The sequence below is a fragment of the Pseudorca crassidens genome, chromosome 7 (genome assembly GCF_039906515.1).
Source record: "Pseudorca crassidens isolate mPseCra1 chromosome 7, mPseCra1.hap1, whole genome shotgun sequence".
NCBI lineage: Eukaryota > Metazoa > Chordata > Mammalia > Artiodactyla > Delphinidae > Pseudorca > Pseudorca crassidens.
In genome coordinates this window covers 12,472,414-12,494,515 of record NC_090302.1, presented here as the reverse complement: position 1 = coordinate 12,494,515, position 22,102 = coordinate 12,472,414, and the positions used below count along the sequence as shown (strand labels likewise).

The 22,102-nt window shown below is 45.8% G+C and overlaps 2 protein-coding genes across 2 annotated transcripts; both read left to right on the top strand.

Moving 5' to 3' along the window:
- The first annotated feature begins 13,369 nt into the window (after positions 1–13,369).
- On the top strand, positions 13,370–14,609 carry OR5C1 (olfactory receptor family 5 subfamily C member 1). The gene is given in 2 exon segments (XM_067742392.1): positions 13,370–14,040; positions 14,043–14,609. Coding segments are annotated over 2 exon segments (981 nt in total). The 5' UTR covers positions 13,370–13,379; the 3' UTR covers positions 14,363–14,609.
- A 4,380-nt stretch (positions 14,610–18,989) lies between these two features.
- On the top strand, positions 18,990–21,792 carry LOC137228317 (olfactory receptor 1K1-like). Its single transcript, XM_067745460.1, is given in 2 exon segments — positions 18,990–18,999; positions 20,816–21,792. Coding segments are annotated over 2 exon segments (987 nt in total).
- The last annotated feature ends 310 nt before the right edge of the window (positions 21,793–22,102 follow it).

Genomic DNA, 22,102 nt, shown 5'->3' with positions numbered 1-22,102 from the left:
TATAATAAAGTGAATCAGTTATACATATTCATATATCCCCATATCTCTTCCCTCTTGCATCTCCCTCCCTCCCACCCTCCCTATCCCACCCCTCTAGGCGGTCACAAAGCCCCGAGCTGATCTCCCTGTGCTATGCGGCTGCTTCCCACTAACTTACGTTTGGTAGTGTATATATGTCCATGTCACTCTCTCACTTTGTCCCAGCTTACCCTTCCCCCTCCCCGTGTCCTCAAGTCTATTCTCTACCTCTGCGTCTTTATTTCTGTCCTGCCCCTAGGTTCTTCAGAACCTTTTTTTTTTTTTTTAGATTCCATATATATGTGTTAGCATACGGTATTTTTCTCTTTCTGTAAGTCCTTTTCATATTAAGCATTTAAACTTTTCATTTGCCTACTCACAGTGCAAACTTTCCTCAATCACATATTCGTCCTTCAGTTTTCTTATTGATTTTTTTGGACATAAATGGGTTTTCAATTTACATATATGAAACCAATAAAAAAAAATCCTGGGACTTCCCTGGCGGCCCAGTGGTTAGGACTCGGCACTTTCACTGCTGAGGGCTCAGGTTCAATCCCTGGTCGGGGAAATAAGATCCTGCAAGCCCTGAGGCATGGCACAAAAAAAAAAAAAAAAAAAATTCCTCCTTGTGACTCTTCAGCCACTGTTATAATTGGAAAATGCTTCTCTATGTGGAGTTCATGCGAATAATAAATTGTGTTTTTTTCAGTATATGTTATTTTTTAATAACAGTATTATTGAGATATAGTTCATATACCATAAAATTCATTTTTATAGTCTATAATTCAGTGGCTTTTAGTATGCGGTGTGTTTTTTTTTACTGAAACAATCTATTACTTTAGAATGATATTAAATATTGAAGCGGCTCTCTCCCTCACATCTCTCACCCTCTCCAAGAGGTTCCTCTCCATTTCCTGTCCCATAATTATTAAAAAATAGGATGCTGACTATGTCTGAGCCCTCACTCACTGATATATACCATACATATTTTCCCTCAGGGCCTTTCCTTTTAGTATTATTTTTCCCTATGTGGCACGTTCCTCTACTCCAGGCCCACCCAGGGTAAGGCTCATGTCATCTGCAAAAAGTATCCTCTCACACCAGTCCACTCTAATCACCTGGACATTATCTGTTTTTCTTGTGAGTGTCACTATCCCTTTATCTAGTCTTCCTATTCCTACCCTTCTAAGATCAAGAATGACGCAAAGATGGATACTCTTGCCACTTCTATTCAACACTATACTAGAGGTTCCAGCCAGCATGATTAAGTAAGAAAAGAAAAATAGAAGACAACCAGACTGTAAAGAAAGAAATAAAACTACCTCTACTTGCAAATGACAGATGCTGTATACTTTTGAACTCCTAAAAAATCAACCAAAAAAACCCGTATTAGAAATAATAAACTATTTGAATTCAGTGCAATCCCTATCAAAATTTCAGCTATCTATTTTGCAGAAAATGATAAGCTGATCCTAAAATTCACATGGAAATGCAAGGGAACCAGAATAACCAATATATTCTTGAAAAAGAAGAGCAAAGTCAGAAGACTCACACTTCCTGATTTCTAAACTTACAACAAGCTCTGGAACCCATGCGCCACAACTACAGAGCCCACACGCCCTGGAGCCTGCGCCCCACAACTAGAGAAGAGAAAAACCCATACGCCACAACTACAGAGAAGCCCACACACCACAACGAAGAGCCCACGCACCGCAATGAAAGATCCTGCATGCCTCAACGAAGATCCCACGTGCTGCAACTAAGACATGATGCAGCCAAAAATAAATTAAATAAATAAAACTTACAACAAAACTGCAGTAATTAAGACAATACTGTACTTCATATGAAAAGATGCTCAACATCACTAATCATCAGGGAATACAAATCAAAATCACAATGAGATCTCACCTCACACCTGTCAGAATGGCTGTCATCAAAAAGAACACAAATAACAAATGTTGGTGAGGATGTGGAGAAAAGGGAACCTCCTACACTGTTGGTGGGAATGTAAATTGGTGCAGCCACTATGGAAAACAGTATGGAGGTTTCTCAAAAAACTGAAAATAGAACCACCATATGACCCAGCAATTCCACTTCTGGGTATATATACAAAAAAAACCAAAACCACTAATTTGAAAAGATACATGCACCCTAATGTTCATAGCAGCATTATTTACAATTGCCAAGATATGGAAGCAACCTAAGTGTCCATCAACAGATGAATGGATAAAGATGTGGTATACACACACACACACACACACACACACGATGGACTACTACTCAGCCATTAAAAAGAATGAAATTTTTCCATTTGCAGCAACATGGATGGACTTGGAGGGCCTTATGCTAAGTGAAATAAGTCAGACAGAGAAAGACAAATATCGTATGATATCACTTATACGTGGAATCTAAAAAATACAACAAACTAGTGAATATAACAAAAAGAAGCAGGGACTTCCCTGGTGGCGCAGTGGTTAAGAATCCGCCTGTCAATGCAGGGGACACGGGTTCGATCCCTGGTCCAGGAAGATCCCACATGCCATGGAGCAAATAAGCCCGTGAACCACAACTACTGAAGCCCGCTTGCCTAGACCCTGTGCTCCACAACAAGAGAAGTCACCGCAGTGAGAAGCTCAGGCACCACAACAAAGAACAGCCCCCGCTCACCTCAACTAGAGAAAGCCTGCGTGCAGCAACGAAGACCCAATGCAGCCTAAATAAATAAATAAAAGAAAGGAAGAAAGAAAGATAGAAGCAGACTCACAGATAAAAAGAACAAATTAGTGGTTACCAGTGGGGAGAGGGAAGGGGAGAGGGGCAAGGTAAGGGTAGGGGATCAAGAGGTACACATTATTAGGTATAAAATAAGCTACAAGGATATGTTGTACAACATGGGGAATATAGCTAATATTTTATAACTATAAATGGAGTATAACCTTTAAAAATTGTGAATCACTATAGTGTACACCTGTAACATATAATATTGTACAGCAACTATACTTCAGTTAAGAAAAGGACAATGCCATTCTAGCATAAGGTTAGACATATAGATCAAAGGAATACAATTGAGTGTCAACAAATAAACCTTCACATTTATGGACAAGTTATTTTCAATAAGGCTGCCAGTACAATTCAATGTGGAAAGAATAGTGTTTTCAACAAATAGTTCTGGGTCAACTGGACACCCAAATGCAAAAGAATGAAGCTGAACCTTTACCTCACACATACAAAAAATAACTCAATGTAAGAGCTAAAACTACAGAATGTTTAGAAGAAAGTGCGGGAATGAATCTTTGTGACCTTAGATTAGGCAATGGTTTCTTAGGTGTGACACCAAAAGCATAAGCAGTAGAAAAAAAAAAAGGATGAATGGGATTTTATCAAAATCACCAGGTTTTGTACTTCAAAAGATACCATCAGGAGAATGAATAGACAACCCACTGAAAGGTAGAAAATATATGCAAATCACATACTGATAAGATATTTGTATAAGAATATATAAAGGACTCTTACAATTCAACAATAAGAAGACTAATAACCCAATTTTAAAATGCACAAAGGATTTAAATAGACACTTCTCCAAATAAATGATACAAATGGCCAATTAGCACATGAAAAATATTCAACATCATTACATGTCAGAGAAGTGCAAATCAAAACCACAAGGAGATACCACTTCACTTCCACTAGGATGGTTAAATCTTTTTTTTAATGGACAATATCAAAATGTTGGCAAGGCATGAGAGAAGGGTGAACCCTGCTGCGCTGGTAGTAAGATTGTAAAATAATGCAGCCACTTTGGAAAATGTTGGCAGTTTCTCAAAAACTTAAACACAGAGTTACCATATGACCCAGCAATTCCATTCCTAGGTATATAACTAAGAAAACATATGTCCACACAAAAGCCTGTACATGAACGTTCATAGTAGCATTATTCATAATAACCAAAGAACAGAAACAATCTGAAAATACATGTTTAACATTTTCTGTTAACTATAGCATCAGTTCAGGGTCTACGATAAACAAATACCAAAACATAATTAGAGAGCAGAAAAAATATATTAGGGGAGATGATTGTGAAAGATAAAGGGGAATAGGAAGGTCACCCACACACAAGCCCCCCCCTACCCCCCACCTCACCCCTCACCCCCTGCTTATAGAAAGCATAGTTCAGCTGCCACAGAGGAGAAGGGCAGGAATCCCCTGAATAAGCAGGGGAATTACTTGTAAGGCTCGTCCTGGTGGTCACAAGTAGATCTCCACCCCGCACCAGTCAGGATCTTAAAAGCTTATACAGAGGCCTTCAGTGGGTTCAGACACCCATGCTATTCAGATGGTCCCAACAGGACACTGTTCTCTCAATGTTCTCTTGAAAATGGCTCCCACGTGGGCACCCCTCCGCTCCATCCCGTGGGCAGAGTGTATATTTCAAGGACAGAGGGAGGGGTGAGATGCCTCCAATCAGCCAGGTCCGACTCACAGGTCAATCAGAAGCCAAGTCCTCTCCGTGACCTCCCCCAATGTAACTGAACAGGACCTCCTGGGACAGATCCCTGCCCCGCCACGTCCTCGGCTTACCTCTTGTTTGTAGAAAAACTTCAGCTTCCCAGGCCTTCCTTGAGTTCCAAAGAATAAATTTCATAAGAGAAGTGAGAAAATGCAGAAATAAAACAGTCAAGCCAGACAAAATAATAATAATTTAGCCATTAAACAGAGTCAAGGACCTTTACTTCCTCCTCAAGGGCTATAGATAACATTCCGAGCCACGTCCTTTGAGCTGTTTTGCAGATACTGAAACCCCCGCCAGGTGGAAGAAGTTAACTGCATGCTGCCCACAAGCACGTAGACCCCAGACGGGTTGGAACCAGAAGGTTGATGATGTTGACTCCCGATGACCTCACCACCAACCAATCAGAAGAATGTCCACGAGCTGATCACACACCCTCACCCTGCTTTTCAGGTTTTTTGAGCATTAGCTAAATACCTTGAACCATTTGCAAGGGTTCAGCAAGGGGTTTCACTGGCGTGGAGGTGGCTCGTTTGGTGGCTGTCTGGCTGCTTTGGAGGCAGATATCACAGCAATAGTATAGGCACATGCAAGAGAAAACACAGTTTAGGATAATGATTCCCAAAATAAGTAACAAATTTTTCCACCAAAAGCCCCATGATCCAAACCACTGATTCACTGATTTATTAAGTTCCCGAGGCTGGGGAGTCAGATCACTCAGGGCAGTCACTTGTGCCCTCATGTGGTTTAATAAAATGATACATTAGTACACTCCTCAGGTATGAACACCCACAAGACACCCACAGGTGTCTCCTTGCAAGGCAGTAATAACATCCAGGCCATCCTATTTTAGACGACAGCTTTTCTCATTAGAGACAGTCGGTGTTCAGTAGAGACAGGTTTTGCCAGCTATCAATTAAGGCTTGTTGGGTGAATTTAGTAAGGGCTTCTATGCACCTGGGTGGTGTAGCCAGTCAGTGCCTAAGAAATCACTATCCTTTAATGGGACAGAATGAATACATGGTTCTGGTGCAATTTGGTTGGTTCTGTTTAGAGGGATTTTTCTGTTCCCAACATAGGAGTGTAAGGGGCTCGAATGTTCATAACCCGCAATAAGCCACATGAGCCCCTCCCAAGTCTGAGCATAGCCACCCATGCTGGTGTTTTTAGGACCCTTCTAGTCTGTAGTGGACGGGCTGTCTGTGTAGTTTGATTGACAGAAAAGGAACATCCATGCCCACTGTTTTGATTGTGTGTGCCACAGGCCGGGTTTCTGGATCAGTATTGGTAATATCAGATGGATTAAGAATACTAGTCCTGGGCTCCCCTGGTGGCGCAGTGGTTAAGAATCCTCCTGCCAAGGCAGGGGACACGGGTTCGAGCCCTGGTCTGGGAAGATCCCACATGCCGCAGAGCAAATAAGCCCGCGTGCCGCAACTACTGAAGCCCACGCGCCTAGAGCCCGTGCTCCGCAACAAGAGAAGCCACTGCAAGAAGAAGCCTGCACACCGCAAGGAAAGAGTAGCCCCCGCTCGTTGCAACTAGAGAAAGCCCACGCGCAGCAACGAAGACCCAACGCAGCCAAAAATAAATAAATACATTAAAAAAAAATACTAGTCCCACCTTATTGTTTCTCAGTGGAGTGCTTTAGGGCCTTCCAGTCCCCTTCCTAGAGTGGTGATACCCAGCATGGCCATCCTGACGAGCTAGAGAGGGGCAGCTGCCCACATACCCAACAGTTGGATTGACTCCTTTGCTGGGCATACAAATGGGCCCACTGTAGAAAGGTATTTCCATCAGGTGCTCATCTCATGACCAGATACTGCAAGAGCAGCACAAGTCTAAGGCCCAAAAGACATATTTTTAGTAGGACTTGTATGGGAAGGCTTTCCCTTTCTATAAGGATTACACTTGTGACCTGATCCTTAGATGTCAATGTGGCTGCAGCTTCAGGAATCTGACCTAGTTGTGTGTACCATACATGTTAGCAGGGGGAGACAGCACTGTCAGGCATGAGGCGATGACTGGGGAGGAATATACCAGGTAGTGACCCACAACTTCTCCCTTCTTTAAATGGTGCATGTTCCATTCCAGGCATAGAGTGTTTCCACAGGGCCAGTTTGCAGTAGGACAGTGGGATCCCAGTGGAAACTGAGTAGTTTCCCCTCACCCAGGGGTGAAAGTAACTCACCCATCCTGGTAGGATGTCCCATTATAAATTCCAGTAGATGATGCCTTTCCCAGGAGTGATAGGACTTGGTGTTCTCAGCAGCATAGCATGTTGATCCGTGGTAAGGTCATTGCTTTTAGGATTAAAAACAAAAACAAACAGAAAACCAAATATTTAGCATGGCCTGAAAAGCTCCACAATTTGGCCTCTACTACAGCTCTAGGCTCAGTCCCAGCTCTCTCTCCATCGTTCTCTGCGCTCAAGCCCACTGGCCTTCTTACAATTCTTCAAATGTGCCATTTGCATTCCCACCTCCAGACCTCTTCACGTGCCATCACTCCCACCTGAAACACTTTCCCCTGTGTTTTGATTTCGTTAGTTCTAACTCCTTGCAAGCTCCAGGGAAAAAAGGGACTATGGCTATTTGGTTCATCATTAAGACCTTAAACTTAAGCTGAGAACATAGTAAAGTGCAATACATATTAGTCATGTGAACTAATGAACACTCTGCTAACATGAATGACAGGTTAGCTCCAAGACACACCCTAGAAACAAGGAGATTCCAGGTTGCTCCCACCCCATAGCCGTCTACTCTCCACGGGCTGAGCTACTCAGCCCTACCTTCAGGCTCAGCCCCCTTCCCATGTCTTAAGGAGTGGTTCTCAATCACCATAACCTGGGTCCACCCCCAAGAGTTCTGATCTTATTTCCTGAGTGATGACTTCATGCCCGGTCCTGGCCTCAGGTTGCTTCCAGTCTGGCGCAGCCTCAGACACAAGCATTTGTTTCCTTGTCTGTCTTGGATTCGTGTGCTTGTATATGCATCTCCCAGACGCACGGAGGGAAAGAATGGCTCCAGCCCACAGGCAGGAAGGATTCCTGCAGAAGGTGATATTTGAACTGGTTCTATAACAAAAAAGGAAGAGTTTTCCAGAGAGACAAGAAAGGGGCTGGACATTCCAGGCAAGAGGAATAATGTGAAATGTTAGGAGAACCACAAGAAGAGTTTGTGTTTGTGTAGAATATCATAAAGCATAATAAAAATCTTGAATCCCAAAGAATGGGTGGAGGAAAGTGAGCCAAAGGGACTCCTCTAAGGGCAGCATGATTGTCTTCCCCACACAGGGTCTGGGGACCCACTCAGCCAAACTTTTCCAGCTTCCCCGGGCGCCAAAGAGTGAGTCATCCCTGGCATTCCCCTGCCACCAGCTGCCATGGAGTGCCCAAAGGACGTGGGGAGGGAGTCTCCATGGAGTCCAGGACAGCAGAGGGGGAAAGAGGAGTCAGCAGGAAACCAGAAAGAGGCCATTCCCCCAGGGCTAAAGAAGAGCAGAAGTCCTCCTGTTCCTACGTCTGGGGTGGGGCGTGTCCCTGCGACCCCTCCACCTGCCAGTGTCACCCAAAGGCTGGACTGAAGCTGCCCCATCGGAAGAACTCTCCACCCACCCCCACCTTCTAGGTATGTCCTACCAACCCAACAACCACACACCAACACGGTGGCAGCAGCTGGTGTCTGGACCAAGACATGTCAAATGTTGGCGTGCTGAGGAGGAACACACTAAGAGCTGGGGCTTGTGAGGAAATGGGGAAGCCACATCTTGAAAAATGTCGAGAGTCCAGCCTCACCAAAGTTAAATGTGTTCATGAGTATAGTGGGGCCTGGAGAGAGAGGATGAGTCAAAGCAAAGAGTTGAGCAGAGAGAAAGGAGCGAGCAGGAGGAGGCTGAGAGAGCCCTCTAGAAAGCTAGAATCTTAAGATGTCAGAGCTGGGAATGCTGTCCAATATGACCTAGGCTCTTGCCACTCAAAGCACGGTGCCCAAACCAGCAGCACCAGCGTCACCTGGGAGCTTGTTAAAAATGCAGAATCTCAGGCCCCTCCCCAGTCCTTCTGAGGCAGAGCCTGCATTTAACAAGATCCCTACCTGATTCCTATGCACACTCAAGATGGAGAAGCGCTGATGCTCATGGTCCCAAATCAAGTCACATATCAGAATCACCTGGAACGCTTTTTTTTTTTTTTTTTCCTGTACGCGGGCCTCTCACTGTTGTGGCCTCTCCCGTCGCGGAGCACAGGCTGCGGACGTGCAGGCTCAGCGGCCATGGCTCACGGGCCCAGCCGCTCCGCGGCATGTGGAATCTTCCCAGACCGGGGCACGAACCCGTATCCCCTGCATCGGCAGGCAGACTCTCAACCACTGAGCCACCAGGGAAGTCCTGGAACGCTTTCTACAAGTACAGATTTCTGAGCCCTGCTCTAGATCAAGTCAATCAGAATTTCTGGGCACTGGGTATAGCCATCTGTTTTTTCACAAAGCTCCACCAGTAATTCTTTTTTTTTTTTTAACATCTTTATTGGGGTATAATTGCTTTACAATGGTGTGTTAGTTTCTGCTTTATAACAAAGTGAATTAGTTATACATATACATATGTTCCCATATGTCTTCCCTCTTGCATCTCCCTCCCTCTCACCCTCCCTATCCCACCCCTCCAGGCGGTCACAAAGCACCGAGCTGATCTCCCTGTGCTATGCGGCTGCTTCCCACTAGCTATCTACCTTACGTTTGGTAGTGTATATATGTCCATGCCACTCTCTCACTTTGTCCCAGCTTACCCTTCCCTCTCCCCGTATCCTCAAGTCCATTCTCTAGTAGGTCTGTGTCTTTATTCCCATCTTGCCCCTAGGTTCCACCAGTAATTCTAACGACAGAGTCCACAGAGTAGACTGGGAACCCCTGATCTGGTCCAATCTGCTTAATCTAAAGATGAGAGGACTGAGGCAAGACAGTGACAACTAGCTTGGTAATCTGTTAAGAGAACTATTTAGGACCTCTGTCTAGAGACAAAGAAAATTGGATTTGGAGCCAGATCTGAGTTCAAGCCCCAACTCTATACCTTAAGAGCTGTGTATCTTGTCTCTTTCCTTCTTTGGAACTTTCCTTTTCTTAACTTCAAAGAAAAAAATTAATTCCCTGAATGTCAGGATTACTCCTCATGGGCAGCAAGGCAACAGAGAGAAGTTAATGGAAAATTCACTCTGTGTTTTGTGCACACGTGCACGCACACACACGCACACGCACACACACACACACACGCTCTGTAGTAACAGCTTAACTGAAATTTTGGGATCCTTGCACCCCCAAATTTCAAAGCAATTTAAAAACCTTGAAGTTTCATTACCCCCATTTTACAGGTGAAGAAATGGAAAGGCACTCGAAGCAGCTCTGCTCCTCACTTTGTGAAGGTGAGTGGTGTTTGCTTTCCACGTGGACAGACAGAAATACACAAGGGGTTTGCCACCAACTGGGTTCTGGATGCAGAACTTCAGCTGGCAAGCTGACTTCATTCATGGAGACCATACAGTTAGGTGGGACCCCACAGTTTTCTACTCCTGGAGGCTGTCTAACCTCCACCAGTGTGATCCCACCAAGGAAGAGGGGAAGATCCCTAAAATTCTGTATCCCTAAGGATAAAGGGAAGACTTAGGCATGGTCTCAAATGCTCAGTTAGGTGAGGGAGAACATCACTTAGGTAATTATAAAATGATGGAGTAGAGCTATAACATAGAGATCCCAGTAAGTGGGGGTCCAGAAATGAGAGGTTGGGTGGTTGGATGTTCAGATAAAGCTTCCTGGGAAAACGTAATGATCCCTGAGCTGAGTCTTAAAAGATAAGGAGGATCAGCTCTGGATGTAGAGATGAGGCAAAGAAGATGAAACCTTTGAGATGTCCTGGGACCCTTTAGCTAGGATCCTATCTCTGGTTGGAGCAACCATCAGTGCATTTTGTATACATATACATTAAGACATATATTATTGTTTTGTGCTTTTTCTTCAATCTGTACATTTTTCCACAAATTATGTTTTTATCTCAGTGTGGTTTTAAGATTTCTCCACATTGATACATATAAGTTAAATCTATTCCTGTTTAACTCCCACGAGCCTATTGACATTGGCTAATGTTGGGCCATTACAAACAGTCCAGGAGAGCATGCACGTTTGTGCATGTCTCCTTGTGTACATGTGTGAGAATTTTCAAAACACCAAGAAGTAGAATTACTAGGTGTTATGGACTGAATGTTTGTGTCCCTCCAAAACTTATATGTTGAAGCCCTAATCCCGAATGTAATGGTATTTGGAAGTGGGGCCTTTGGGAGGTAAATAGGTTTAGATAAAGTCCTAAGGGTGGGCTCCTCATGATGGAATTAGTGCCCTTATAATAAGAGACTAGACCACTTGCACTCTATCTCTCTCCACCACATAAGGATAAAGCAAGAAGGCATCCATCAGCAAGTCTAAAAGTAGGCCGTCACCAGAATCCAACCATGCTGGCACCCTGATCTTGGACTTCCCAGCCTCCAGAACTGCAAGAAATAAATAACTGTTGTTTAAGCAACCCAGTCTATGGTGCTTTGTTGTAGCAGCCCAAGCAGACTAAGACACTAGGGTATACACATTTGTAGTTAACTGCCAAATTGTCCTGCAAATTTTCAATTTACATTTCCACCAGCAGAACCTCACCAACATATAATATAATCAAAAATTTTTTCATCCAAGTTGCACTTTATGAAGACCTTCGTCATCCTCACCAGCCACAGGAAGGTCCCAAACATCTAAACTTCTCTTAAAGGAAGGAGAAAGAGCATTTGCTCAGTTCTAGGTGCTGCACAGTTATTGCCTCTTAGAACCCTCCAGCAGAGATATTACATCTACCTTAGAATGAGAAAACAGTCTGAGAGAGGTGAAGTGACTTGCATGAAGTTACACAGCAGAAAGTGGTGGAACCCAGACTTAAAACCAGGTCTGCATGCTGTTAATGTTCATATTCTTTTCACTGTTTTATACATTCGACTAATATTTATTGAGCACTGATTACATACCAGACCCTGGAGGTACAAAAATGAATCACAGGGCCATACTTAGCACATAGTAGGACTCAATAAACATTTGTTGAATGAATATTGAATCAAGGAGCTCAAAGCCCACAGGAGAGACGGACACATAAAAAAATATGTGCAGCTGAGACTTCTCTGGCAGTCCAGTGGTTAAGACTTCACCTTCCAATGCAGGGGGTGTGGGTTCGATCCCTGGTCGGGAGCTAGGATCTCACATGCCTTGTGGCCAAAAAACCAAAACTTAAAACAGAAGCAATATTGTAACAAATTCAATGAAGACTTAAAAAAAAATGTGCAAAAGAATAATGAAACGCTGTGATGGATGTAAGCTCCAGTGCAGCCAGCACAAAGTAGTGAGAAGTTTATTTTCCTCTGAGTCACGGGGGAAGGCTTTACATCCGAGATAGTTTTTGTCAAACACAAAAAGAGGAAATGAGTTCTAGGCAGAGGGAACAAATGAAAAGGCACAGGGGTGTAAACAATGTTATATTTTCTGGAAATTACACTACTTCTGGTTGCCTTAAAGTTGCTTCCTTCTAGTATCGAGGCAAGGCATCTAGCTCAACTCAGTTAACTGATCCTTCATTAAACGCCTGCTGTGTGCCAGGCTCTGTGTGAGATGTTTTATATGCATTATCTCATTGAATCCTTGAAGCTTTTTCTTTCTCCCTACACAGATGAGAAAATTGAGACTTGGGGAGGTGAAGAGTCCAACCCTGGAATATATTCAAATCTTCTGTTCTTTCTACTTCTTGCCGTCTCCCCCAGAGGCCAACCACTGCTGCACTCTCCCTTCCCAGGTCTTACTCTAGGGGAAAGATGTCCTCCCAGCAAACCTCAAGACCCACAGCGAATAGTTACCCTTTGGATCAGGAGACTGGCCATTTCATTGCTTCTTTTCCTCCTAGGGAAACTGGAGAGGCGAATGCATATAGAGTCATGGAGTTTTCAATCCTTGTCCAGACACCAACTATTATCCTATTCATCATTCATGCATTTAACAAATTCATACAGACTTTGGAGATATTGTGGGCTCAGTTCCAGACAAATGCAATATAGTCAATATAGCAAAGCAAGTCACACCAATGTTTTGGTTTCCCAGTACATATAAAAGTTATGTTTACACTATACTGTAGTCTATTAAGTGTGCAATAGCATTATGTCTAAAAAAAAAGCAGTGTATGTACCTTAATTTTAAAACATTTTATTGCTAAAAATGCTAATCATCATCTAAGCCTTCAGTGAATCATAATAGTAACATCAAAGATCACTGATCACAGATCACCATAACAAATACAATAATGATGAAAAAGTTTGAAATACTGTGATTATTGCTGAAATGTGACACAGAGACATGAAGTGAACAAATGCTGTCAGAAAAATAGTGCCAAAACCTTCAATTTGTAAAAAACAAAAACATAAGCAAGAAACAAAACACCATCTGTGAAGCATGATAAAGCCAAGTGCAATAAAATGAGGTATGCCCGTATTTACTGAGCAATTACTATGTGCCAGGCAATATTCTCAGAACTGTGGATTCAAAATTGAATAAGACAGGCAAGATTCCCCCTCTCATGAAGGTTAAATGATAGTGACTTCTCAGCACTGAAAACACAGGTTTTGAGAGGTGATATGGCTTGTCCAAGGTCACACCGCTATTTTGTTACACAGTTAGGACTCACACCCAAGTCTACCTGTCTCCCAGTACAAAGCGCTTTCTCACAGGTGATGGTCCTAACCTTTCCCTCACCTCCCTCCTGCTTTGTCTCTCCCCAGACTCTGTCCTGCAGGATGATGCCAGAGAACTTCACTTGGGCCAGGGGTGCCCCTACGGAGTTCATCCTCCTGGGCATCACAGATCGCTGGGACCTGCACCTGACCCTCATCCTGATCTTCCTGCCCGTCTACCTGGTGAGCCTGCTGGGAAATGTGGGCATGGTGCTGCTAGTCTACGTGGTCGCCCAGCTCCACACACCCATGTACTTCTTCCTGGCCAACCTCTCCCTGCTGGATGCCTGCTATTCCTCAGCCATCGGAGCCAAGATGCTCGTAGACCAGCTGTTGCCCTGCATCTCCATCCCTTACGCAGCCTGTGCCCTCCAGATGTTTTTGTTTACAGGGCTGGCGGATGCCAAGTGTTGCCTGTTGACATCCATGGCCTATGACTGCGATGTGGCCATCGGAAACCCTCTTCTCTACGCCACTGCCGTGTCACGGCGTCTGTGTCTGGTCTTTCTGGCAGCATCAGGCCTGGGTGGGGCAGTGAGTGCCGTGGTCCACACGACCTTCACCTTCCACCTGAGCTGCTGCGGCTCTCGGGAGGTGAACAGCTTCCTCTGCGATATCCCTCCACTGCTGGCCATCTCCTGCAACGACACCAGTCTCAGTGAACTTCTCCTCTTCGTCGTCTGTGGCTTCATCCAGACAGCCACCGTGTTGGCTTTCGCCGTGTCCTCGGGTTCATTGCCGGAGCCATGATCGGCATGCACTCGGCCAAGGGCCGGTGGCGAGCAGCCTCTACCTGTGGCTCCCACCTCACGGCCGTGGCCGTGCTTTACGGGACAATCATTTTCATGAACCTGTGCCCCAGCTCCAGCTACACCCTGGACACTGACAAGATGGCATCTGTGTTCTACACCCTTGTCATCCCAGCTCTCAACCCGCTCACCTACAGCCTCTGCAACAAAGAGGTCAGGGAGGTGCTCGGAAGGAACTGGAAGCACTGCTGCTGTCCGAGGCCGGCGCACGAGTGCGAGGTCCGAGAGGCTGGTTAGGACTGACTCTGAAGAGATGAGGAGAGCTCTTCCCGGGCCCGGTCACTGTGGGTAAAGGTGGAGGTTCCTCTGGCTGGGTGTCTCTTGTCATTGTTTGAGGGGGAGAAAAGGGGAGAAACTGAAGCTTACAGACAGGAGACAGGAACCTGGAGTAATCTAGCCCCAGCGCCAGAATCAAGATCAAGTTAATCTGCTGTAGAGATGCCTTAGGTTCCTCGATGTTCAAAACATGGAAGTTCCTGCATGTCACCAGGTGCAGTAACTAAGTTTATTTGCCACTTGAACTTCTGAGAGGATGATTCCCAGAAACACCAGATAGGAGCCGTATTGGCTGCAAGTGTTTTTTGCTCTTCTGAGGTCCTTCATGACCAGTTAGTCTGCTTCTGCTCACCTCGACCCCAAGAGAACATCTTCAGTACCCACTCATGCCAAAGAATGGGATGGAATCTGGTGAGGCAAATATCTTTCCCTATTAGCCTACATATTCCATCTCTCAGGGCAATGGCCAAGCAGCACCAGCACATACATGAGCTCGTTCCTAAAATCCTATAGTTGGGTTAGAATTTGACCAAGACTAATTTATTTCAGGGCTGTGATAGAGAATAGGGAAGGATCAGAACTATGGTTATGGTTAGAATATGGTTAGCGTTCATGTTATGGCTAAGACGAGGGTTAGAGTTAGGGTAAAGCCAGGGTTAGGTTACAAATGGACAAATTTAGGATTGAATTAAAATTATGTAAATTTTACAATTTGGATTGATTCTAATTAATAGTGGATTTGGGATAAATTTAGGAGTAAGGGTTTGGATAAATTTGAGCTCTTATTAGAAATATTAGAAATAACATGTACACACTACTATATATAAAACAGATAGCCAGCAAGGACCTACTATATAGCACAGAGAACTGTACTCAATATTTTGTAATAAGCTATAAGGGGAAAGAATCTGCAAAAGAATGTGTGTGTAACTGAATCACTTTGCTGTACACCTGAAACCAACACAACATTGTAAATCAACTGTACTTCAATATAAAAAAAAGAAATGTTAGAAATATTTTATAGTTAGTGTTAAAGGGCAGGACTACTTAAGATGAGAATTCAGGTTTTTTTTTTTATTGCTAGATTAAATTTGAGTTAGAGTTTAGCTCATGTTAGAGCTCTGTTCGATTTAAGTTAAGTTGGTATGTGGATAACGTTTGTGATAAGCTTACGTCACAGTCTAGTTATTATTACAGTTAGCCTAGGCTCAGAACTAGATGAAAGTAAGGCATAAGAAGAGTATTTTGAGTATCAAATCAACATGTTTGGGGTCACCTTAAGACGTATTTAGGGTTATGGATAATGGTTGATGTTTCTTAAAGCTTAAGAGTAGGAGCTGAGTATTGGTGGATTTAAGTTTCATCGAGGGTTATGAGTCTGCTCAGATTAGCACATGGTCAGGTAGTGTGGACTGCTTTGTGTTAAGATTACAACATCCAGAGGCAGAGTTGGGGTCTGGAGAGGAAATTCCATAAACCTCTAGGGCAAAGACAACCACAGTGCTCCAGGTCATGCTGGACCCCTCAGATCCAGTACTCTTGGGATTTTTGTATACCCAGAGTTTACACTTTTGACAGATTTTCTTTGTCTCCCTGACTCAGGTGCACATGGGCAAGGCCCAAGGCACTGCGTTCTGCCCATGAAGCCCCTTCATGCAAGAGCAGGGCAGGAGTGGACCCCAGGAGTTATGATAGGTGCTTCCAAGGAGAGGTGGAGCATGGTCAGAGTAGATGTCAGCTCCTGTCTCATCCCCTTTCCAACTCCTCCTAATTATGGCTGCGATGAGGCCTGGGGTGGCAAGGTATGGGACTCAAACAGTGCTTCATTGTCACCCCCTAATAGGTTCCCCATGGAGTCTGTTCCTTGGGCCCCAGCCAGGGGCTGGCCTCACCACTCCAACTTCCTTTCAAGGAGAAATCAGCTGCTGGGTATTTAGACTGCAGGAAAACTGAAGGTTCATCCCGGCTCCCCAGGGAGGTGATGCTCCTTTTTACCAGAACTGGGTCCCTCCTTAGTAACTATGGTCTTCTTGGAGGTCCCAGACTAATGGAGAGAGGGATGTGGACTATACTATCTCCTCAATTCTTAAAGAATTTTTATGTTTCTTGACAAGGTCACCAACTTGTCCTGGTGTGCCCAGAACTGTCCTAGTTTTTAAAACTCTAACTCCCGTGTCCAGAAAACCTCCTCCGTCCTGGGCAAACCAGGATGTTTGGTCACCCTATTACCTGATGAGCCTGCACGTTGAGAGCAGAGGGTACAATACCCCAAACTCGACACATTTTGCCAAAGGCTTAAACGAATTAAAACCCCTTCTCCCACCACAAGTTTTTGGTTTTGTTTTTATAAATTTATTTATTTATTTTCCACTGCAATGGGTCTTCGTTGCTGCGCACGGGCTTTCTCTAGTTGCAGCCAGTGGGGGCTACTCTTCGTTGCGGTGCGTGGGCTTCTCATTGCAGTGGCTTCTCGTTGCCGGACAGGGCTCTAGGCTCGTGGGTCTCAGTAGTTGTGGCTCGCAGGCTCAGTAGTTGTGGCGCACAGGCTTCGTTGCTCTGCGGCATGTGGGATCTTCCCGGACCAGGACTCGAACCGGTGTCTCCTGCATGGGCAGGCAGATTCTCAACCACTGCGCCACCAGGGAAGTCCCCATCCCGAGTTTTTATAATCCTTTCCCAGTTCTTTCCTCCTATCACCATGACAACTCATATGCCATGACAGTGGTTGGAGACGTTATCAGAAGAGTTGGCAACTATGGGACTGAGAATGGAAGGTTTGCCCCCAGTTCAATGATGTTTATACTCAGAGACCTCCTCTGTGGTCTTTTCTTCTTGTTATGAATCCTTGGGCTCTTATGACATACAGTTCTCACCACAATCAAGGGAAAGTTTCCAGAGGTACACGGCCCCTTCCATCATCTTGGCCCTACAAGGTGTACATGGGTCCTTCCACATGTTTAGCATCTATGGAGCAGTCAGATACAATAATCACATAAATCCTACACAGTCATCAGAGGAAACGTGAAGTTTCAGGCTGCTATGCTGGACCTACTTGATAGATAAGAAAATAAACAAGAGGGAAGGGGAGGCACTGGAAGACAATAACAGAGCCCAACCTGGAGGATAAAGGAAGAGAAACAGTCAGATCCTTGTTCCCAAAGCAAGAGGCTCAGGAAAGCTCCCCAATTCTGATCAAATATTTCCCTTTTTAAACCTCCTTCAACACCATCTACTAAGACAAGCAATTAGGACAAAAGCAGGTTTGGGATGGGGAAGACTGGGGTACTTATTGCACAAAATCAGTTGGACCCTGCAGCATGGGTGGGAATTGAAAGAAAGGGGTATTCGGTGGGGGAAAAACAAGCACACACAACGGTACAGAGGTAAAATGAGCTCGATGTGCACAAAAGGCTCTAAGGAGACCAACTTAACTGGCTAGAGATAGATGTGTTGGGAAAGAAGTGGAGAGAAGTTTGAAGATTGAAGATCTGGGGATGGGAAGGACACCCTATGGGCTGGATATCAGGTAGGGGAATTGGGACTTTATTCAGTAGGCAGCAGGAATCATTGAAAGTTCATACGTTCAAAATCACCCTTCATGGTTGTTCTGACGCTGAGTCATGCAAAGCCATTCCCACCTGGAATGCTACAAACACACACGGGAACACATAGCCCCTGCAACACAGACCCAGTCCCCTATCGGAAACCTTCATGCACAAAGAAACACTCTCAGGTTGTCCCTGCCGTCCACACAGACAGAGGCACAGCTGCACATTCAGACACACACTCAAGCTCATAGACACATTTTGTTTGACAGAGACATGATCATTTCACACCCAGGCATACAATCTCACACACACACACACACACACACACCCCACAGTCACTCAGGCATATTATTGCACAGTCCTCAGAGGCACAATCCTTCCCACACTCTTACACCTCCTACAAGAAGCCTCAGCAAAAGTTGAGGGGACAAGACAGTTGGCTCCAGAAGCCACTGCTGTAAACCCCGGACTTGGGGTTCAGGAGGCAGCTCTGGCCTCCACAAGACAGGGACCGGGGAGCAGCAGTTTCACGATGCACGGGGCTCCTGAGGCCCCCCGAGTTGAAGGTGGTACCAACCACCCCTACCCCCATCAAACTGGGCTCTAGAGAGAAAGAATAACAAACCCCAGAGCCAAGCTGCCTCCCACCCCAGGAATGAGGGCCAGGGGAAGGGGTGCTGTCTCTGGGAGAAGCTAAGGTACTCCCAAGGCCCCAAACCCCATAAGTGTGGCCAATAGCTCCCTCCCCAGACCCTTCAGTGACGGGCTACACTTGGTCCTCGCTGCTGCTCCCTCCTGTGATGTGGAGAAGCCAGAAGGAACACTTGCGGCAAGTGGCCAGGCTGGAGAGTGTACGAATCTGTCCTCTTGAACGTGGCTGTGGGCATGAGCTGTACATGTGAGTGTGAGAGCGGGTGCTGTTTGTGTGAGGCTGAGACTGTGCGTCCCCATCACTGTCCGATAGCATCACTGGGGGAGGAGGAGGTGGTGTGTATGTGGACGTGCTCCTCTAGGGTGGTACATCTCTGCTGTGACCCAGCATGAGCCTATGTGAGTGTAGCCATGTGTGTGAAGTCGAGAGGCCGTGGACCCCTGGGGCTGTGCCGGAAGATGTGATTGTGTGACGGGGTGTGACAGGGTGGGCCGGGATGGGGTAGACGGGCACTGGTAGAGAGCTGACAGACTACCTGCTCAGAGGAAGCATGAACGTGCATGTCCCAGTAGCTGTGCACGGTGCCAGGTGCCCCCGTGAACAGGAGTCTGTAAGTGAGCGTCACCCTCTGGCCTCAGTGCTATTTTGTGATTGCTTTGGACCCTCTGTTTATGTGTAGGATGGTCTGGGTCTGCGGGTCTTGTGGTTACACTTGTCTGCTTACTCAGATGTCAGTGTCCACATTTCTGTGTGTGATCGATCGTGCCTGTGTATTTGCAGAGCACAGCTGGAGGCTGCACATGCCTGCATGTCTGCACCGGTGTATTTGTGATTACAGTTGAATTTCTGCAAACAGCTCCGTGTATCTGTATGTTTATTGAGGCCAATTTAAACACGGGTCAGAGTAGGTCCAGTTTCTGAAAAAGCCAATTCGTAAGCAAGCTTTCCCACTCCCTCTCACCCTCTCGCCCTGATCCTCGTACCTTCCTGGACAGTGGGACATGATTGTAAATTTGAGAAAAAAATGTTCTCCAGGGATCCAAAGCCAGAAATTCTTCTTACCCAATGGAGGAGGAAAAGGAAGACAATAGGGTAGGAAGGGTCTTTATTTTATTTTAATAGAGAGAAGGATGTGAAAAGAAATTAAGAGATCATTCTCCTGCAGAGATGGCCTCAGCATAGCCTTCAGGAAACCTATCCTAAAATCCCTCTCCTTTTAAGACCCCCCTCTTGGATAATCACCCAAGATTTGTGCAGTGAGATTCAGACAGGAAAAAATGGAGGCATTGAAACAAGTTGCCTCTGTCCTTAAGAGTCAAGTCTCTGCATCTGGCAGGTGTATCCATCTGTCTGCATGAGTTTCCCATAAAGGGTGTGCATCTGTTTGATGCTGTAAGTGTTTGATTTCATGGGAAGAGTTTTCCAGGGATACAGGGAGTCATCCAGGTTCTTTGGCTCTTTTTTTGTTTTTGTTTTTGCAAGTCTGAAAATTTCTTTATTCCTTTCTCATACTTGATTAATATTTTGGTTTAGGATAGAATTCTAGGTTCAAAATCGGTGTTTTTCTTCAGAATTTGATGATATTGCCCAACTGCGTCCCATCATCTACTGTTGATGACATATTGGATGGCAGTCTGGGTATCTGAACATCATCAGATCCTCACATCCCTGGGAGTGATGGGTTCTTCTTTTGTCCCTCAGTGTTCTAAAACATCATGTTTGCATTTGGGTGCTGTAGGTTTACATCCATGTCAATATATGTGTGCCCTTAATGTTTGGAATTTTTATTTCTTTGATAAGTTCCTTGCTTCCATCTGGGTTTTCTTTTCCACTCTGACTTCTCTGAAATAAATGCCCATTGGTCAAATCTCTCCCTGATTTTGATCCTCTCTCTGTTTGATCTTTTCTTTTGTGTTTCCTTCCTTCTCTGGTCCACATCCTGGGCAATGTTTTTGTTCTGTTTTTGCTTCAAATCACAAAGTATCCAAGTTGGAAGCAGCCTTCAAGGTCCTCTGGTTCAGCTCCCTTACTTTACTGATGGGGAACCTAAGGCCTGGAAAGGAAGAAGATTCAGGGGGGAAAAATGATTTGCACATGGTCCACACCTGTGTGTAGCAACACGGCTGTCTGACTCCAAACCCATGATTTCCCTCATGGCCAGAAAGCCTTGAGCAACTTAGTGGCCCTTCACCCTTTTCCTTTGACACTGGGGAGATGACCCAGCAGTAGAATGGAACCCCTGGGGTCCCAGACAAAGAAGCAGCCCAGCCGTGGATGCTGCCAATGAGACTTCAGAAGGAACCCCATTCACCCTACTAGGACTAACAACAAATCCTGGACAGCAGCGGCCTCTCTTTGTCCTATTTTTGGTCCTGTATGTGGCGGGCATCCTGGGTAATGGACTCATTGTGGCCGTCATCCGAGCCAGTCCAGCCCTTCATGCACCCATGTACTTCCTGCCGGCCCAGCTGTCCTTTGATGACCTCTGCTTTACCTCCATCACTGTACCCAAGATGTTGGCCAACCAGATGGCCCATGACCGCTCCATCTCCCTGGCTGGCTGCCTGACCCAAATGTACTTCTTCTTTGCCCTGGGTGTAACTGACAGCTGCCTCCTGGCTGCCATGGCTTATGACCGCTACGTGGCCATCCGGCACCCCCTCCGCTATGCCACGAGGATGTCCCGGGCTGTGTGCACAGCGTTGGTGGGGACTGCGTGGCTCGTGTCCCATGTCCACTCCCTCCTGCATATCCTGCTTATGGCCCACCTGTCCTTCTGTGCCTCCCACCAAGCGCCCCACTTCTTCTGTGACCACCAGCCTCTCTTAAGGCTCTCGTGCTCTGACACCCGCCACATCCAGCTCGTCATCTTCACCGAGGGTGCCGCGGTGGTAGTCACTCCCTTCCTACTCATCTTCGCCTCCTAGGGGGCCATCGCAGCTGCGGTGCTCCAGCTGTCCACCTGTGGCTCCCATCTGGCCATGGTGGGCCTCTTCTACGGGACAGTCACTGCAGTCTACTTCCAGCCCATGTCCCGGTATGAGGCCAAGTGGGGCCGAGTGGCCAGCGTCACGTACACTGTCGTCATGCCTATGCTGAACCCTGTCATCTACAGCCTCCGGAATCGCGATGTGCAGGGGCTGCTCAGAGCCCTTTTCACTCGGCAAAGGATCTCAGCTGGTGACTCCTGAGGCCTGGACTCCACCAAGGACAGACTGCACCTCCCACAGCGACACTCATGAATGCAATCATCCGCTCTGTGCTTTTTCCAAAACCGTAATAATGGAGACCCCTTTCCGAGGGCTACCGTGAAGCAGGTCCTTGCCCGATCTGGTTTTATTCTACAACGACCAGGCAAGCAGATTTTATGACCCGGTTTCATAGATAAGGAAACTGGGGCTCAAAGTTAGATTTGACCTTCCTAAGTTTACACCATTTTTAGGTGGCAAAACCTGGGCCCTTTTGGCCACATCACGCCCTCTTCTAACAGTCACTCCCAGG